This window comes from Aristolochia californica, unplaced genomic scaffold, assembly GCF_029961685.1.
Source record: "Aristolochia californica isolate CCGP_79_NKW_82.1479 unplaced genomic scaffold, dmAriCali1.0.hap1 SCAF_9, whole genome shotgun sequence".
NCBI classification, from domain to species: domain Eukaryota; kingdom Viridiplantae; phylum Streptophyta; class Magnoliopsida; order Piperales; family Aristolochiaceae; genus Aristolochia; species Aristolochia californica.
The window spans coordinates 7,797,560-7,816,735 of record NW_027182290.1 but is presented as its reverse complement, the minus strand read 5'-3'; the positions used below and the strand labels follow the sequence as shown (position 1 = coordinate 7,816,735).

Below are 19,176 nucleotides of genomic sequence, written 5' to 3'. Positions count from 1 at the left end.
AGCAGATGATAACATGACAAGTAATAAGGTACGACACAAATTTTACGTGGTTCGATTAATTGCCAACATCCACGGGAGCTGCAAAGGATTCATTTCAAATTAGAGGAATCACAATGAAATAGAGAGGCTTATCTGTTATAGCAGCAGCGTCGTCACACTATCTCTCGCAACAACAACATTGTCTCTCACAATAGTGATTCCCTGCTGCCTCTACCAACAGCACCTGAGATGCCTCCTCTACCAGCAACACTTGAGACGGCTCCCTGCTGCCTCTACCAGTAGCACCTGAGACTACCTCCCTGCTACCTCTACAAGCACCTGAGACGGCTCTCTGCTGCCTCTGCCAGCAGCACTTGAGACTGCCTCCCTGTTGCCTCTACCAACAACACTTGAGACGGCTCCTTGCTACCTCTACCAGCAACACCCGAGACGACCTCCCTGCTACCTCTACCAGCAACACCTGGAACACCTCCTTGTTTCGGCGACAGTGCCGAGACCCAAGCCAGTCTCTTTCGGCGACAACACCGAAACCTGACCTAGTCTCTTTCGGCGACAAACCCGAAACCCGAGCCAATCTCTTCCGACGATAGCGTCAAAACCCAAGCCAGTCTCTTCTGGCGACAACTTCAAAACCCGAGCCAATCTCTTCCGGCAACAGCCCCGAAACCTCGCGACAGTGAGAAAGCTCCTCTGTATCTGAGTCCTGAGCTTTCACCCACTTGCTGCACACACCGACGTAGAGGTCCAAAGTCCCAAGCCTCCACGACTCTCTCTTCTCCAGCAACAGCGACGACGTCGCTCGGTTATAGCAACAACGAGAGTCCCACAAACTCTCTCTTCTCCGGCAACAACGAGAGCCACCCAAGATCTCTCTTCTTCCCTTCTCGCCGTGACCTGAACTTGTTCTGTTCCGACAGGTGCACCGAGTGGCAGTGCTCACGGTGTTGAGACCCGAGCCTCCCTCTGTTTTTCTCCCGACATCGAGAGTCCCGAGCTTACCTCTAGTTTTCTCTCGGTGCCGAGATGTCTCCGAAAAGCTTGTCTGTTTCTCTTCTGCTGCGGTTTCTGTAAGTCTCGATGGAGCCTTAGTTTTTTGCTGCATGTTGGTAAGTTCGGAAGAGATAAATATCAACATAGAGGGAGACTTAATTTTCCCTTTGAGTGAGGCACACGCTAACGCAAATCCACTCAACGTAAGATTCATTCACTCGGTGATGAAAACCACGGATAAGTGGAGAGAGAATACCAATATTTTTCAAAACACACGTTTTTCGGTTGCTCTCACGTGGACATGTCCAGCGCAAGTTAACGGTGAAAACTGTACAGGTACGGGAACATCCTATTATCCAATTCGTTCTTCCCCCCAAAATCTTCAGCAATGGTTTCCTCTCAAACCTGATCTTCTGTCGTCGTTGGATTGCACAGATGTTGCAGATTTGCTATTACAACAGGTACAAAATCTACTGTTAAACGTTGTTTCAGTCCAAATTTAGTAATGTTGCTACCTCACTATCTTCCTCACCCATTCTTCTCCCCCCAAACCCCTGAAAAACCCTTCTCATTTTCTCCTCTGAAAATCCTCTGTTCTAAAAAATTTGATCCTCCGAAAACCGCAAAGAGCCCCGAAACGCTATCAAAAACCGCTATTCAAAGAATCACCGAGAAGCTCCGCTCTCTCGGTTATGTATCGCACGAAGCGGAAGAAAAGAAGGGCTCTCCATTGATTGGTCCGGGGTCTCCCGGCGAAATCTTCATCTCCCGCGAATTACCCACCAGCCATGTGGGTTACTCTCTCGACGGTAGCTGGAGCTCACCGGACAACCCTGTTCCTGAACCCGGAGTAGGACCTGCTTTTGGGAAATACCATGCCATTAGACGATTGGCCGCGGAAGAGAAGAGGAGGGAGAAGGAACTGGCCAAGAAAGAGAAGCGAGAGTCACCTCCTACAGTGGCGGAACTGACGATTCCAGAAAAGGAATTGAAGAGGTTGCAGAGCATCGGCATAAGGTTAGAGAAGCGGCTGAAAGTTGGGAAAGCGGGAATTACCGAGGGGATTGTGAATGGAATACACGAGAGATGGAGGAGGTCGGAGCTCGTGAAAATTAGGTGCGAGGATCTGTGTAGAACGAACATGAAACGGACTCACGAGATCTTAGAGGTTTGGCTATGCTGTTTAAATAGAATATTTTAATTATTTCCCATCTACTTTCCCCTTCGAGGAAAAGGATCTCATTTTTATTGAACTAGTTTAAAGTCTGTATGAGTTAATTCATTCCAATGTTGTGACCATTGAAAAGGATCTCATTCTTATTAAACTAGTTTAAAGTCTGTAGGTGTAAATTCATTCCAATATAATGACTGTCTACACATTCTTTAGGGAGGGCTTCTCTCTGACACTATCTGTGCTGAACTATTTTCAGAGAAAAACGGGAGGATTGGTGATTTGGAGGTCTGGATCTGTCATTATTTTGTACAGAGGAACTAACTATGTATATCCTTACTTCTCTGAAACGACTACAGGAGATAAAATTCTGAAAAAAGAACTGTCTTCAGAACCTATAACCAGTGATGAACAGGAATATGAAAAGGAGGAAAGTTCAACTCATACTGAAAGTGCAGGTTCATCATCCAGAGCTCTTTTGTCCAGCACAGTGCCTCCGTCTTTTGTTTTTGGAGTGGGGTCCCCAAACAGAGTAAGGCTCCAGCTCCCTGGTGAAGCCCAACTTGAGGCTGAAGCTGACAGATTGATAGATGGACTGGGTCCACGATTTACTGATTGGTGGGGATATAACCCTCTTCCTGTTGATGCTGACCTTTTACCAGCTGTTATACCTGGGTATCGAAAACCATTTCGGCTGCTTCCATATGGTGTGAAACCCAAGTTGACTGATCGGGAGATGACCACTTTAAGAAGACTTGCGAGGCCGTTGCCCTGCCATTTCGCACTGGGTTAGTGTTAATTACTAATTGTTTTTGTTGGGTCCTTTTTCCAAATGACCATTTTCTTTATTGCTTTCCTGAATTATAGGAAGGAATAGGAAACTTCAAGGTCTTGCAGCGGCTATGATCAAGCTCTGGGAGAAGTGTGAGGTTGCCAAAATTGCAGTTAAAAGAGGAGTGCAGAACACTAATAGCAGGATCATGGCAGAGGAGCTGAAGGTAGATAACAAGGCATATTGTTGTTTTAGTCATAAGAGTTTATGGTGTGGATGCTGATCATAGATAAATAAATCTAATCTTTCCTTTAGCCATGAAAACTATTAACTTGTGTTATTTCTGTGACATGACGTTTCAAATTTTAAAAGAGCAAATGTGTCACAACTGTTTTTAACAAGAATAATGCAATTTGTTTGTTTGTTTGAAGCTAAGAATTGCTACCTTTGTGGAAGCTTATTCCAAAATAAGTCTGGGAAGAATAGTTAAGTTTTCTTGAGGAATAATGGTGTCATTGACTTAAAAAATTCTCACTAGATTTGTTATTTCCAATAAATTTTTCTGAACTTCTTTTTTTCTCTCTCTAATATACTCTCAACTTTGTGTCTGCATATAGTTCATACATGCACATAATTTAGCTACTACAACCCTTGCTGAGCACCCTCACCCTTAGATCATGCGTTTTCTAAAGATCTTCTTTTCTTATTTTCTTTTTGGCTAAAGTTAGTTTAGGTCTGAGCCCATGGAACACCTGCAAAGTATTTTTTTGCTTTCCGGATTATTAACAGGGATATTAATGTGAAGCGGTATTGTTAGGTATTTTTGAGAATACTTAAATTTTTCTAGTAAACTATGCTAGATCAATTTTGGATTATGCACTTGCAGTGACATTTTTTTGTAGTTCTTTCAGAGACATATATTTATTTTAAGGTTCACTCTTGCAGTGGCTAAGTGGTGGAACCCTTTTGTCAAGAGATAGGGAATTTATTACCTTCTATAGAGGGAAAGATTTCCTACCGCCTGCAGTTTCTGCTGCAATAGAAGAACGAAGGAAGAACATTACACTCACTAAGAAGCTGGTTACAGATAAACATTCATCTGTTTTCACTTCACCAAAAGATTCAACTGTTGGGCCTTCCTCTGCAGAACACCGGCATGAGGCATGTAACGAAAAAGAAAGCTGTTTCAATGTTGATAGAAGATTGAAGTCTACAGGCTTAGCAGTTAGAAGTGTGGAGGCCAAGCTATCACTGGTATTAATTCTTTAAGAAATTTCACTATGTGCTGTTTATTTGTTCTATGGACGGGAGGTTACATCTATAGAGTTTAGTTGTCCTCTTGGAGAAGCTTACTCATGAGCTAACGATTGCCCAACTGTACAAGTGGTATGTGCATGTGATAATTCATGGCCAACCACTTGAAGTGTGCCTATGGATTTGTGGTCTAAACATCCTTTTAACTTCTAGTGATGCACTGGTAGAGCTTCTTTCATGAAGTGTAGACACCAATATGTAAACTTCTATTTTATAGATGGCTAGGATTCTCCTACTGAGGGGCTCATTGAGCTCTTTTACTTGCCATGGCACTTCTCAGTTGCTGTATTTGGGTATGTAGCAAGTGAAGCTGTGATTCGTCTTGTGGGTAGGTCATCCTCAAAGGACTGTTAATTATACACTGATAGAAATGTCAAGATTTTCATACTAGCCTCATACTTATTTTTCATACATAGGCGCTGGAGAAAAAAGCCAAAGCGGAGAATCTTCTCACAGAGCTAGATGAGATGGCTGAGCCTGGAAAACCTGAAGTCGATAAGGAAGGCATTAGTGAAGAAGAGAGGTACATGCTTCGGAAGGTTGGCTTAAGAATGAAGCCATTCTTACTGATGGGTGAGTGCCCTATTTAGTGGTAGTGTTATCTTCCTCCTCCAGCATTTTTTAAATGTATGCAGCTGCATTTTCTGTCTTCTGTGAGCACATTGAAAGAACATTGTTGGGACTACTTTCTTGTTGTCACTTGGACTAACCATGTGAGGAAGACCCATTTGATTTATTTTGGTGAGTCTTCTGTAAATTGGTCTCTATCTACCATTTGTTCAAAGTTCAACATTGTAAAAAATATGTGAACAGTTAGCTTTGAAACTTTCGAAAGAGACCTGGGAATTTTTCAACATTCCTATTTGAATATTTAAGAGTCGTTGACTAACTTAAAATGGACTCAGGCCCACTTAAGTTAGTTGTATCTATTTGTAACCTAATCAATAGGTTGCATATAATGCCTTAGATCTCATTATCTCCTCTCTCATACTTGCTTCTATCTGCTCTCTCAATTCTGTTGTCTGTCTCAGTCTGCTGGCATCTCTGTGCTTTTGCTGTTGACATCAGAGCTGATTGTCATTTTGCATGTATACCTTCGAATAGGCCTTTCAAGGAACTATAATACTTACTTAAACTCCTATCATCTTTTTGACAATGAATAACCTTATCATATAAATCTTAAACTCATAAACTCAGGAGACATTCTTACAAGTTAATAGATGTGATGAACAGCTACCCGCATGCCTGTGCTTGTTTCTTGATACTTAAAAATTTTCACTAATGCATGTAATGATAATTGTACTAATCTCCCCTCACGTGTAGACCCTCTTTTTTGTGGCTCTACACTTGGATAATTTAGGAGTAGGCAGTTTAGGTGTAAGTCCTCTTTTGTGGCTCTACAAGTGGATAGTTTAGGTGTAAGTCCTCTTTTGTGGCTCTACAAGTGGATAGTTTAGGTGCAGGCCCACATATGAGTACCTGCTTTGATACCATGAGAATCACAAAATACTGAAAATTTGTGGTTAAGATATTCCAAACCATTGTCAGTACGAAGTACATGAACACGCGCACCAAATTGATTTTTTATTTCATTGAAAAAATTGAGGAATACATCAAATACGTCGTACTTCTCCCGCAGGAGATACACCCAAGTGACTCTACTGAAATCATCAATGAACGACACAAAATACTTAAAACCAAATGGGCTAGGAACTCGACATGGACCCCATACATCAGAGTGGACTAATTTAAACAACTTGGTGCTTTGACTAGAACTAACTGGAAAATTGGAGCGACGATGCTTTCCCAACTGATAGGATTCGCAATCAAATGAAATATCGGCTGGCAGAGAAGGAAAAGACTAACGCAACTTAGCTGGTGAGGGATGTCCCAAGCGCAGATGTCACAAGTAAGAAGAATCTGTAGTAGTGAGAGTTACAGCTCGAGAAACGGATACATCATCCAGCATGTAGAGCCCTCCCTTCTCATGTCTTGAACCAATCGTCCTCTTCGTCTACAAGTCCTAGAAAACACAAGAAGTAGGATAAAAGGTTACTGAACAGTTTAAGGATTTAGTTATATGACTCACAGACAAGAGATTAACTGAAAACTTAGGTACAAATAAAACAGAATCTAAGGATATTTGTGGAGTAGTGTGAACTATACCCTCCCCTTGAATGGGAGAGGTGGATCCATCAGCTAAAGTAACTCGACGATATGAATGAGATGGACTAATGGAATGAAATAGAGAGGGCATATCTGACATGTGTGTAGAGGCTCCTGAATCAATGATCCAAGAGGGGGAATGAGACACATTTAGTGCATTCATACCTGTACCAGCCATCGTGGCACTCGCTGAGGAAGAAGGAGGAGTCTCAGTAGTAGGAGAGGTAGTAGATGAAGCAGTCAGTTGACCTAGTCGCTGTAATAACTGCTGAATTTCCTCATACGATCCAGTGTGTGAGGAGGTGTCCTTATCTGTAACTATAGAGTTGACCCAGGTAGGTTTACCAAATTTGTCCCAGCATTTCTCAGAAATATGATTAGTCCTACCACAATAAACACATTTTTGACCCCCCCGATAATTTTGGCCACGACCACCGGTTGTGTAAGATTGAAAGTTAAGAGTAGCTGCTTCTGAGAGGGCTCCACCTGACTCATTCTTATTTACAACTGCACTTTCAGCTCGAAGAACTCTGTTAAAAGCTTGCTCAAGAGTGGTCACATCCTCATTAACCAACAATTGGGCTCTAATAACATCATACTCATGCCCCAAACCATCCAAAAACCGGGCTACTTGAATCTGATTTTCTTTCTTACGGATGTCTTCAACATTCGTAGTAAAAGGATGGAATGTACTAATCTCCTGTAGTACTCCCCACATCTCAGTGAAATAATCTGTCACTGATCTACATCCACGCTGCATATTAAAAAACTTCACATATAACTCATAGATCCTTCATAAATTACTTTCTTGAGACAAAATGGAAGCCAATGTAGTCCACATTGCCTTAGCAGTATTGCAACTCAAAATCTGATCACTAAATCTAGATTCCATACTATTGACCAACCAGGTCATTACTAAATTATCTTCTGCTACCCAATCTTCAGTAACAAGTACCGGGGGATCATCATTTATATATTTTGCTATTCTTCTGACCCTCAAATACATCAAAACTGATCTAGACCAGTTTACATAATTTGATCTATTCAATTGGATCGTAGTTATCTGAATAGACTGAGAGAATTTTACATCTGAGTTCTCTGCAATCCTTTGGACAGCAACCTGTATGCTGGAATCAGCCATTAAATATCACCAAAAACACCACAATTTAGTACACTAGAGCGTCAATTAACCAAAGGGAAGCACTTTCCCCAAATTTCAATATTTGCGTAGTCAAGTGGGCCCCACGCCAAATTCAATTAGGGCAATGCAGCACCCAATTCATTCAATTTAAAACCAATAGTGATCAATTCCAGCAATTGAGACCATACATCAATGAAAGAATGACCTAATTGCAAGAAATCAAGATGGCAAAGGCTATATGGATGGTGACGCAATCATTAGGTTGACGATGCAGGCAGATTTGAGAAATTTTCTCAAATTGGGATCATCAAACATTTTTAAATCCCAACATTCAGTCAAATAGAAGCAATAATCATTAGCCAATAGGCTAAGATAGGCAGAAAAAGGGAAAAAATGAAAATTTTACCTACCAGTCCAGAAATGTGGGGAAAACCTTCAAGGAAATTGCTAAAAATGGAGAGAAGATCCACAAAATCCAAAGAAACTTGCCCAAGACTTGCGTTACTGCTCTGATACCATGAAAAATAGGTGATTTGGGGAGAAAATAGAAGAGAAAATGGATTCCAAGGCAGCAAAGCTGCCTCTCTTCCAGAAATCCATTTTCTCTTCTATTTTCTCCCCAAATCACCTATTTTTCAATAATAATCTACCATAACATAACTGGACTATCCTTTCTTATCTACTCCTCAAACTTCTTGCATTTGAGGACATTATCCAAAATATACTACACTTCATAAAGAGCCGTCATGTAGTGAATCCCTCTCAGCATAAAAAATATTGCTATTCAATTCTAAAGATATAATTTGAATGTTCACCTGGTTCTAACAGACTTGACTTGCCACTTTTCCTTTAGGTGGTTCAACTATCTTCCTTCCCAATTGGCACTTCAAATACAAAGTCAATTCTCTCCACTGGATATGGTTAAAAGAAAAGGAAATGAATTTGAAGAATATGTGATTTGGGGAGAAAATAGAAGAAGAAGAAGGGTTCTGGAAGAGGAGCTGCTTTTCTGCCTTGGGATCAGAGCCAGAAAGGTCCGTTCAGCTTATTTATAATCAGGGTTTAAGTGAAAATTTACAAAAGTACAAAAATGCACCTCAATACTCAAAATTATATATTTCCTAAAATACATGTCTAAATTGAATGAAAATTTAACTAGAGATAAAATAAGACATTATCTATCTAATAGTCATACTATAAGAGAAAAATGTAATGTGGAGAATATAAAAAAATGACCAAAATACCCCTGGACTTGTATTTTAACAAAATTTGTTCAGAATTATTACTGGGACCAGACTTATGCTGTCACAAAAAATCCATCCTAAGCTCAAATTAGGCACAAAATTGTGTTTTTGACCAGCGAGGGTAGTAAAATTAAATTTTAATTGAAAAGGTAAACCAAGTCCATTTGGTGGAAGTGTATTTGTGATTATACTAGGAGGATGAAATGGGTATACTTCACTCTCTTTGGGGATCACTGGCTCTACTTATAGCTGAATTACTTGCCCTCCTTCAGGCTTTGAGAAACTTATGTGATTCATTCACCTTCCAGTTACTGTTGAGGGTGACATGGAGGTAGTAATCAGTTGCTGGCCACACGTCTGATACTCTCCACCAGGTCAACCAGCTGGCTGATACCCTCACTTGGAATAGGATATCTCCACAAGAGCTTTTTGTTGGAGACATGTTCACATTTGACCCCTAGTGATTCATTTTTTGTTTATGCTTGTTAGGCTTCTGATGCAATTTTTCCTTTGATTTGCTACTTCATCTGATGTAGCTTTCCTCATGATCTTTTCTTTTTTAGTTTGCTTTTTATCTCCTCTTATTGGGTTCCTCTGTGGCTCCCTTTCCTTCATGAATCATTTCTCACTATTTGCCGAAAAGGGATTTTTGAAGGAAAACTGGGGCTGATTACATGAGGACTGAGAGACCTTTCTACAATTTCACAGATTCATATTGAAGATCTCAGCTACACAACAAAAACCAGCCCCTTAGGACATTACCTGTGACCCAAAAGAGAAAAGTAAAAGGAAGGGATTTAAGGTTTTGCATGGACCAGCAAGTCTGATCTCCTCACAAAAAGAGAGGAAAACAAGGAAAACAAGGTTTTGAGGAAGAACCACTTCAAATACCAGATTTGGGTCTGTTTTTTTGTATATGGAAGATACTGAAAATCGATAGAAAGAAGAAGAAGGACAACTTGAATTAAGAGGAACATCAATAGGAGGAGGACATAGAAGGTTGGCCAAGAATCAACTATTAGGGCCACTCAATCTCCTCTCTGTGTTTTATTATTACCTGAAGTTTGTTACATTAGAGGACTTATAATCATGGACATTTTTGTCCTTCTATCATCAGGGGAAGTTTTGTCATCATAGCTCCTTATATTTCTTATATAATCAGTGCATATATCCTGGTAGATGTAGTGGTATTTTGTCTTCTCTTCTTTTTGTACTGCTTAAGTGAGGCTTAAACCTCTGTTCTCACAGAAGCTTTTGCTAAATGAAATATAAGGAAGGGGTTGAGATGGAACCTTATCTCCCTAAATTCTATTTGGATACAAACTATCAAGACTTTTCTTTCTCTCTATTTCTTCTCAATTCTCAATCCTATTACTATTTTACAAACCTGATAAGCAGAGATTAGCTTATACAATAACTAAACAAGTCTAGGTGACAAAATATTATTATTAAGATGATCAGGTATCAGCTTATTTTCTGTCTTTTTATTTCTAATGGTATTTGTGTGTGTGTGTGTGTGTTTGTTTGTGCTGTATCAGAGAGAGAGAGAATGAGAGTTTATATTCACTTAAACTAAAAACAATACATTTTTCAAGTATACCCCTCTCACTTATTACATATTCCTAATGACTCCAAATTCAAGAAAGACAGTGTATAAACTTCTCTTAACACACATTAAATGAACCTAAGAGAGAGGGAAACCATGTAACACAAAATACTTAAAAGAACTGAAATGCCTCTTGGGCTTTACATTGTTAAAAAATTTATGCTTCTCTCATTACACAAAGATATGCAATCTTCTGTTTTTGCATACAAAGCCTTTGATGATGGATTTTCTGTATTTTCACTAAACCTGTTAGTGTGCAGCTTGATGTGCTTAAGGAACTCTGATGCCCTACTGGGTTATTGACAGAGTAACAACTTGGCTTGCTTATATCTTAATTTGCATTTTCAAACACAAGTACCTGGAAAATGATGGTTCCATTATTATTATTGCAAGGGTAAAAAATAAATAGAAAAGAGAGAAGAAAATTAATGGTTATGGGACCATAAGAGAAGACTGAAGGAAGAATAGGAAGGAAGAAGCAAAAAAGAGAGAAAAAGTAAGCGAAGGATAAAGTTTTACTAGACAGAATCACTTTTTTTACTAGACAGAATCACTTCAGCACATAAAATGACATAGATATCCTTCTGCATACAACATCAACTACACCAGATTATGTCATGAGACCAAATTAGTGTTACTCAATAACTCAGTCCTTTTTAGCAATTGTATTGTGTTTAACTTGGAATCATTCAGCAATCACATATAGCTAAAAGGATGATGTTATAGGACTTGCCGTCACACTGTTGTTAGATTGTTAGTGTGCACAATAGACCTAAACTTGTTTGTGTTAAAAAAATTTGATCCTACTTAACATCTTTAAAGCATGTGATGAGTGGTTGTTATCAACCTATTTGTTAAAATACAAGTTCAGGGGTATTTTGCTTATTTCTTATTTTTTCCTTTTTCTGCCTATCTTAGCCTATTGGCTAATGATTATTGCTTCTATTTGATTAAATGTTGGGATTTAGAAGTATTTAATGATCCCAATTTGAGGAAATTTCTCAAATATGCCTGTGTCGTTAACCTAATGCTTGCGTCATCATCCGTATAGCCTACGCCATCTTGATTTCTTACAATTAGGTCATTCTTTCATTGATTTATGGTCTCAATTGTTGGAATTGATCACTATTGGTTCTAAATTGAATGAATTGGGTATTGCATTGCCCTAATTGAATTTGGTGTGGGGCCCACTTGACTACGCAAATATTGAAATTTGGGGAAAGTGCTTCCCTTTGGTTAATTGATGCTCTAGTGTACTGAATTGTGATGTTTGGTGATATTTAATAGCTGATTCCAACACACGGGCTGCTGTCCAAAGGATTGCTGAGAGCTCAGATGTGAAATTCTCTCAGTTTATTCAGATAACTACGATCCGGTTGAATGGATCGAATTATATCAACTGGTCTAGATCAGTTTTGATGTATTTGAGGGCCAAAAGAATGGCAAAATATATAAATGATGATCCCCTGATACCTGTTACTGAAGATTGGGTGGCAGAAGATAATTTAGTAATGACCTGGTTGGTCAATAGTATGGAATCCAAATTTAGTGATCAAATTTTGAGTTGCAATACTACTAAGGTAATGTGAACTACATTGGCTTCCATTTTGTCTCAAGAAAGCAATTTATCAAGGATCTATGAGTTATATGTGAAGTTCTTTAATATGAAGCGTGGAGGTAGATCAATGATAGATTATTTCACTGAGATGAGGGGAGTACTGCAGGTAGGGGTGGCTTCGAGCCGAGCCGGCTCGGCTCGGTTCGATTCGTCATTTTTCGAGTTCGAGCCGAGCTCGAACACCGAAATCGGCTCGTTTACCTTAACGAGCCGAGCTCGACCGAAGCTAGGTTCGGTTCGTTGGCTCGCGAGCCGGCTCGAAATGAGTCGGATCGGCATGAATCGGTGCGGGATCGCGAGTGAGCGGGGGAGCGGGAGCGGGAGCGAGAGCGAGAGCGAGGGGGGGAAAAAATTCCCCCCCCCCCCCCCTCGTCACCGCCGACCCCTCCCATCGGTTGTTGTCGCCGCCTCTACCGCCGTCGTAGCTATTCTCCGGCGTCTATACCGCCGTCGCAGCTGCTCGCCGGCCGCCTCTGTGTCCGTCCGTTCGATTTCTTCCTCTCCTCGCCGTCGCCTCTGTTTCCGTCGCCGCCGCTTCCGTCACCGCCGATTCCGTCGCCGCCGACTCCGTCGTGGCCGTCATCTCCGACGATAAATCCTCCCCGGCGCCGTAAGCCCCTTCCCTCGGGGTCGTCTCGGCGGAAAACCAGAACAAGGGAGAAATAATCTCCCCCTTCCTCGCGAGAAGATGATCTCGCACGTGCGAAATCGCACGTGCGAGATCATAAAATAAAAAAAAAACTTTTTCCTCTGGAAAAATTAAAAATAAATTTTATAGAAATAATTTTCTATAAACTATTAGTGTCTCATGTTTTTTTAAACACTTTTCTAATTGAAATTTTTTATTAAAAATCATATAATTTTCAAAGTAAGATTTTTTGTACCAAAATGGGGTAGAAAACTGTATAGAAAATTTTTGAATAAGTATTTAACAGTTGATGTTGTAATACTTTTAGCATGAAATAATTTTCATTGCAATTTTGTGTTTGATATTTTATTTAATTAAAAATTTATCGATAAGTATAATAATATATTAGATTGATTATTAATTTTTATTTATTTCCCTAGAAGAGACAATAAAAGGTCCATTTAACTTTCCTAAGAAAATTTTAAAATATTTCCTATAATTTTCTAATAAGTCACTAATAGTAATAAGATTTTATTTAAAGGTTTTTTTGGGAATATGTATCATAGGAAAAATATTTTTAGTTTTTCCTAGAATATAAATTTTTATCTAGGGGCACTAAGGAGGCCATAATAAATTATGGCCAAATTCAAAAATTACAAAACAAGCTAGACAACAATTGGAGTAAAAAATATTAATATTGGTGCATTTTAATCCATTATTGAAATTCAATCCTGAACCTCCCCTATCATTATATTTCTTAAAAATGTATGCATAATTTTATATATAATTTATTCAAAGCCACCCCTACGTGCGAGATCATAAACAAGGAAAAAAAAAAACTCTTTGTCCCTTCCTCATGGCTCTTAAATAAATTGAAAAGATATTTTAGTAGAAATACGTTTCCAGAGACTAGTTTTTTCAATAAATGTTGAAAAACCATTTTTAATAGAAATATAGGGACCATTAGTGCCTCGTATTTTTTCAAAATATTTTTCTAATTATAAATTCTTTTTAAAAAATCCTATAATTTTTCAAGTAAGATTTTCTTGCCAAGATGGTTAAGAAAACCATATAGAAAAATTTTGAATAAGTATTTGACAGTTGATGATATAATACTTTGAGCATGAGGCAATTTTCATAGTAATTTTGTGTTTGACATTTTATGTGATTAAAATTTTATCGATAAGTATAATAATATATTAGATTAATTATTAATTTTTATTTATTTCCTTAGAAAAGGCAATAAGAGGTCCATTTAATTTTCCTAAGAAAAATTTAAAATATTTCTTGTAATTTTCTAGTAAGTATGTAATAGTAATATGATTTTATTTAAATAATTTATAGTTTTTATTTGGGTGATTGTAAATTGATAGTGATATTTTATTTTATTTTGTTGTGTTTGATTATTGTATGGAGTTTATTTATAATGTTATGCAATGTATGGAGTGTTTAGATTATTTTATGGAGTGTATAAACAATTTCATGAAGTGTTTATGGAATGTATAAACAATTTTATGGAGTGTTTATGGAATGTTTATGCAGGTATTATGTATATTGATTATGCCCAATTTTAAGTAAAGGTCATGCCGAATTTTATACAAGTATTATATATATAGATTATGCTCAATTTTAAGTAGAGGTTATGCCCAATCTTATACACATATTATATATATAGGTTATGCCCAATTTTATGTAGAGGTCATGCCCAATTTTATATAAAATGTATGCATAATTTTATATACATTTTATTCGATATATATTTTTTGAAAAGTTTGAAATGTATGTTGAGGCTCGAGCTCGGCTCGAACTCGTTGGGCTCGAGCTCGATAACAATTTTAGGCTCGAGACGAGGCTCGGCTCGAAGCTCGGCTCGAAATATTTAAATCAAGCTCGACTCGAACATAGGCAGGTTCGGGCTCGGCTCGGCTCAATGCCACCCCTAACTGCAGGAGATTAATACATTCCATCCTTTTACTACGAATGTTGAAGACATCTGTAAGAAAGAAAATAAGATTCAAGTAGCCCGGTGTTTGGATGGTTTGGGGCATGAGTATGATGCTATTAGAGCCCAATTGTTGGTTAATGATGATGTGACCACTCTTGAGCAAGCATTTAATAAAATTCTTCGAGTTGAAGGTGCAGTTGTAAATAAGAATGAGTTAGGTGGAGCTCTCTCAGAAGCAACTGCTCTTAACCTTCAATCTTCTGTTGGTAAGCCTGACGGTCTGTTTCATGGTGGTAATAATAGAAATAGAGGTCGCTCTTACACAACCCGTGGTTGTGGCCGAAATGATCGGGGGGATCGAAAATGTGTTTATTGTGGTAGGACTAATCATATTTCTGAGAAATGCTGGGAAAAATTTGGTAAACCTACTTGGGGCCAATTCTATAGTCACAGATAAAGACGCCTCCTCACACACTAGATTGTATGAGAAAATTCAGCAGTTATTACAACGACTGGGTCAACTGACTGCTTCATCGACTGCTTCTTAGACTACCGAGACTCTTTCTTCCTCAGTGAGTGCCACGATGGCTAATATAGGTATGAATGCACTAAATGTATCTCGTTCCCTCTCTTGGATCATTGATTCAAGAGCCTCTACACACATGTCAGGTATGCCTTCTATATTTCAATCCATTAGTCCATCTCATTCATATCGTCGAGTTACTTTAGCTGATGGATCCACCTCTCCTATTCAGAGGGAGGGTATAGTTCGCACTACTCCACAAATATCCTTAGATTCTGTTTTATTTGTACCAAAGTTTCTAGTTAATCTCTTGTCTGTGAGTCATATAACTAAATCCTTAAACTGTTTAGTAACCTTTTATCCTACTTCTTGTGTTTTCCAGGATTTGCAGATGAAGAGGATGATTGGTTTGGGACATGAGAAGGGAATGCTCTACATGCTGGATGATGTATCCGTTTCTCAAGCTGTAGCTCTCACTATTACAGATTCTTCTTACTTGTGGCATCTGCGCTTGGGACATCCCTCAATAGCTAAGTTGCGTCAGTCTTTTCCTTCTCTGCCAGCCGATATTTCATTTGATTTCGAATCCTGTCAGTTGGGAAAACATTGTCACTCCAGTTTCTCAATTAGTTCTAGTCAAAACACCAAGTTGTTTGAATTAGTCCACTTTGATGTATGGGGTATGTCGGGTTCTTAGCCCATTTGGTTTTAAGTATTTTGTGTCGTTCATTGATGATTTCAGTAAAGTCACTTGGGTGTATCTCCTACGGGAGAAGTCCAATGTATTTGATGTATTCCTCAATTTTTTCAATGAAATAAAAAATCAATTTGGTGCATGTGTTCATGTACTTCGTATTGACAATGGTTTGGAATATCTTAACCTTAAATTTTCTGTATTTTGTGATTCTCATGGTATTACCCATCAAACATCTTACCCTTATACACCACAACAAAATGGGATGGCTGAACGTAAAAATAGATATCTCCTTGAGGTTACAAGGACACTATTATTGTATATGAATGTTCCTAAATTTTTTTGGGGAGATGCAGTTTTAACTTGTGCTACTTGGTTAATTGTTTGCCCTCAACTGTTTTGAGTGGTCAAGTTCCACTTCAGATTTTAAAACCCAATTGTAAATTGTTTGGTGTGGTTCCTTGTATTTTTGGTTGTACATGTTTTTTTCATATGCTTGGAACTTCGGTCAATAAGTTGTCACTTCAGTCTGTCAAATGTGTTTTTTTGGAATATTCTAGTCAACAAAAAAGGGTACAAATGTTATGATCTTGTTCGACGGAAAACATGTGTCAACCAATGTAACATTTTTTGAACATACTCTATATATTTCATCATCTATTGAGCTTCCTATATTACCTGAATCTTCTTTAGATTGTCCTATTCCTATTGCAGTTTTGGATGTACCAGCGTCATAGAGTTCTTCATTGCCTCTTCGTGTATACAGCCGTCGCTCTTGTACTCCTGTAGTGCCTCCAGCAGTTACCTCTACAAAGTTCTCTTCTCATGATCCACCAACTTCCTCATTGCCTGTAGATTCTGTTGTCTCTGATTTGGATATGCCTATTAGTCTACGAAAAGGTAAACGGTCTTGTACTTCTCATCCGATATCCAAATATGTGTCACTTGATTTTTTGTCCCCATCTTTCAAGTCCTTTGCTAAGTCATTGTCTACTTCCCATATACCTCGTTCAGTGCAGGAAGCCTTGTGCTCTCCAGAATGGAAACAAGCTATGGATGATGAGATGAGTGCTTGGGTGTCTCGGGGAACATGGAATCTATGTGATCCACCTGCAGGAGCAGCTATTGTGGGGGTGTCATTGGGTTTATACTATCAAATATAATGTCGATGACTCTACTGAACGATACAAAGCTTGGCTGGTAGCGAAAGGCTATACGCAGACTTTTGGAGTTGATGTCTTTGAGACATTCTCTCCTGTGGCTTGACTTACTTCGGTACGTATCTTAATATCTGTGGTTGTTAATAAGGGTTGGCCTCTCTTTCAACTCGATGTGAAGAATGCCTTTTTATATGGTGATCTACATGAGGAAGTGTATATGGAGCAACCTCCTGGTTATGTTGCTCAAAGGGAGACAAAAAGGTGTGTAAGTTGCAGAAGGCTATTTATAGACTTAAACAAAGTCTACGGGTCTGGTTTGAAAAGTTTAGTGATGTAGTACTACAATTTGGGTTCTATAGGAGTCATTGTTATCATTCTATGTTCCTACTTAAAAGGAAGACTGGTATGGTGGTTTTGGTTGTCTATGTAGATGACATTGAGTTATCTAGTGATGATCTTGATGGTATTACAGAAGTTAAACAATATTTGGCCGCACATTTTCAGACAAAGGATTTGGGCTTTTCAAGTACTTACTTGGCATGGAAGTCGCTCGTAGCAAGCGAGGTATTGTTCTTTCTCAAAGAAAATATATATTGGATATGTTACAGGAGTATGATTTATTAAGTGCTAAACCTATAGACACCCCCATGGAAGTTGATCATAATCTACATGACACCTAGGGTCCTACACTCAAGGATAAAACTCAATACTGACGGTTAGTAGGTAAACTGATCTATGCTACAATTACTAGGCCGGATATTTCATTTGCTAAGGGAGTTGTGTGCTAGTTCATGGAAAATCCTCAAAAAGTCCATTCAGAAGCTGCTCAGAAGATTTTGAAGTACTTGAAGGGTGCACCTGGAAAAGGTCTTCTGTATACTCATAATGGGAAAATTGATGTACTCGGGTATTCTGATGTGGATTATGCTAGGTATAAGATGGATAGACGTTCTACATCAGGCTACTGTTGTTTTGTTGGAGGCAACCTGATAAGTTGGAAAAGTAAGAAACAGACAGTTGTGGCTAGGTCCAGTGCAGAGGCCGAGTATCGAGCAATGACTCATACAGTTAGTGCTTATGTGGATTAAGTCTGTGCTTCTTGAGTTTGGTTTTATATTATTTGACCCTATGGTTATGAATTGTGATAACCAGGCAACCATTTTTATTGCCAGCAACCCTGTATTCCATGAGAGGACGAAACATATAGAGGTTGACTACCACTTCATTAGAGATGTAATTATGCAGGGGAATGTGGTAACTCCTTATGTAAAGTCTTCAGACCAGTTGGGAGATATATTTACCAAGCCTTTGGGGAGACGTGAACATGTATCCTTTAGTGACAAGTTGGGATTGTTTGATATCTACTCTCCAGTTTGAGGGGGAGTGTTAAAATACAAGTTCAGGGTATTTTGGTCATTTCTTAGATTTTCAATATTACATTTTTCTCTTATAGTATGGCTAATAGAAAGAAAATTTCTTATTTTATTTCTAGTTAAATTTTCATTCAATTTAGACATATATTTTAGGAGATGTAATTTTGAGTATTGAGGGGCATTTTTGTCCTATTGTAAAATTTCACTTAAAAACTTGATTATAAATAAGCAGGAAAAGCCTTTCTGGCTCGGATTCCAAGGCAGCAAAGCTGCCTCTCTTCCAGAAATCCATTTTCTCTTCTATTTTCTCCCCAAATCACCAATTTTTCAGTATTAAATAATACTTCTGAGAAGGCTTGGCTCTATGTATTATTTGTATATCTCTGAGAGTTGTTAAATTTGTTGCCATTTGTTCGAAACCTCAGTTTATTTATTAAAATTTTGAAAAGCTGGATGTACTTGACAGACTCTTTTCTTGTCCATCTTCAGGTAGAAGGGGAATTTTTGATGGAACAATTGAAAATATGCACCTTCACTGGAAATACAGGGAACTTGTCAAGATAATTTGCAAGGATAGGTGTGTTGAAGAAGTTCACAGAACTGCTCAGGCACTAGAAGCTGAAAGTGGGGGAATATTGGTTGCATTGGAGAGAGTGAATAAAGGACATGCAATTATTGTATATAGGGGCAAGAATTATCAGAGGCCTGCTAACTTGAGACCTCAAACTCTGTTAAACAAAAGAGAAGCCATGAAACGTTCTTTGGAGGCCCAACGTCATGAGGTTTGGTTGATTTCTCCTTTTTCTTTGTGCTATTGAAAACCATTTTGTT

General features: G+C 38.5%; 1 protein-coding gene across 1 annotated transcript in view; it reads left to right on the top strand.

Annotated features, from left to right (window-relative positions):
• Nucleotides 1-1,369: 1,369 nt before the first annotated feature.
• The window catches only part of LOC137941460 (CRM-domain containing factor CFM2, chloroplastic), a 30,469-nt gene continuing 12,662 nt past the window's right edge, over nt 1,370-19,176 (top strand). Inside the window, exons 1-6 of the mRNA XM_068786892.1 lie at nt 1,370-2,158; nt 2,421-2,949; nt 3,029-3,159; nt 3,879-4,187; nt 4,664-4,820; nt 18,835-19,127. Of these exons, the coding sequence (XP_068642993.1) occupies nt 1,496-2,158; nt 2,421-2,949; nt 3,029-3,159; nt 3,879-4,187; nt 4,664-4,820; nt 18,835-19,127 (2,082 nt within the window). The 5' untranslated portion in view covers nt 1,370-1,495. The remainder of the gene's footprint in view (nt 2,159-2,420; nt 2,950-3,028; nt 3,160-3,878; nt 4,188-4,663; nt 4,821-18,834; nt 19,128-19,176) is intronic.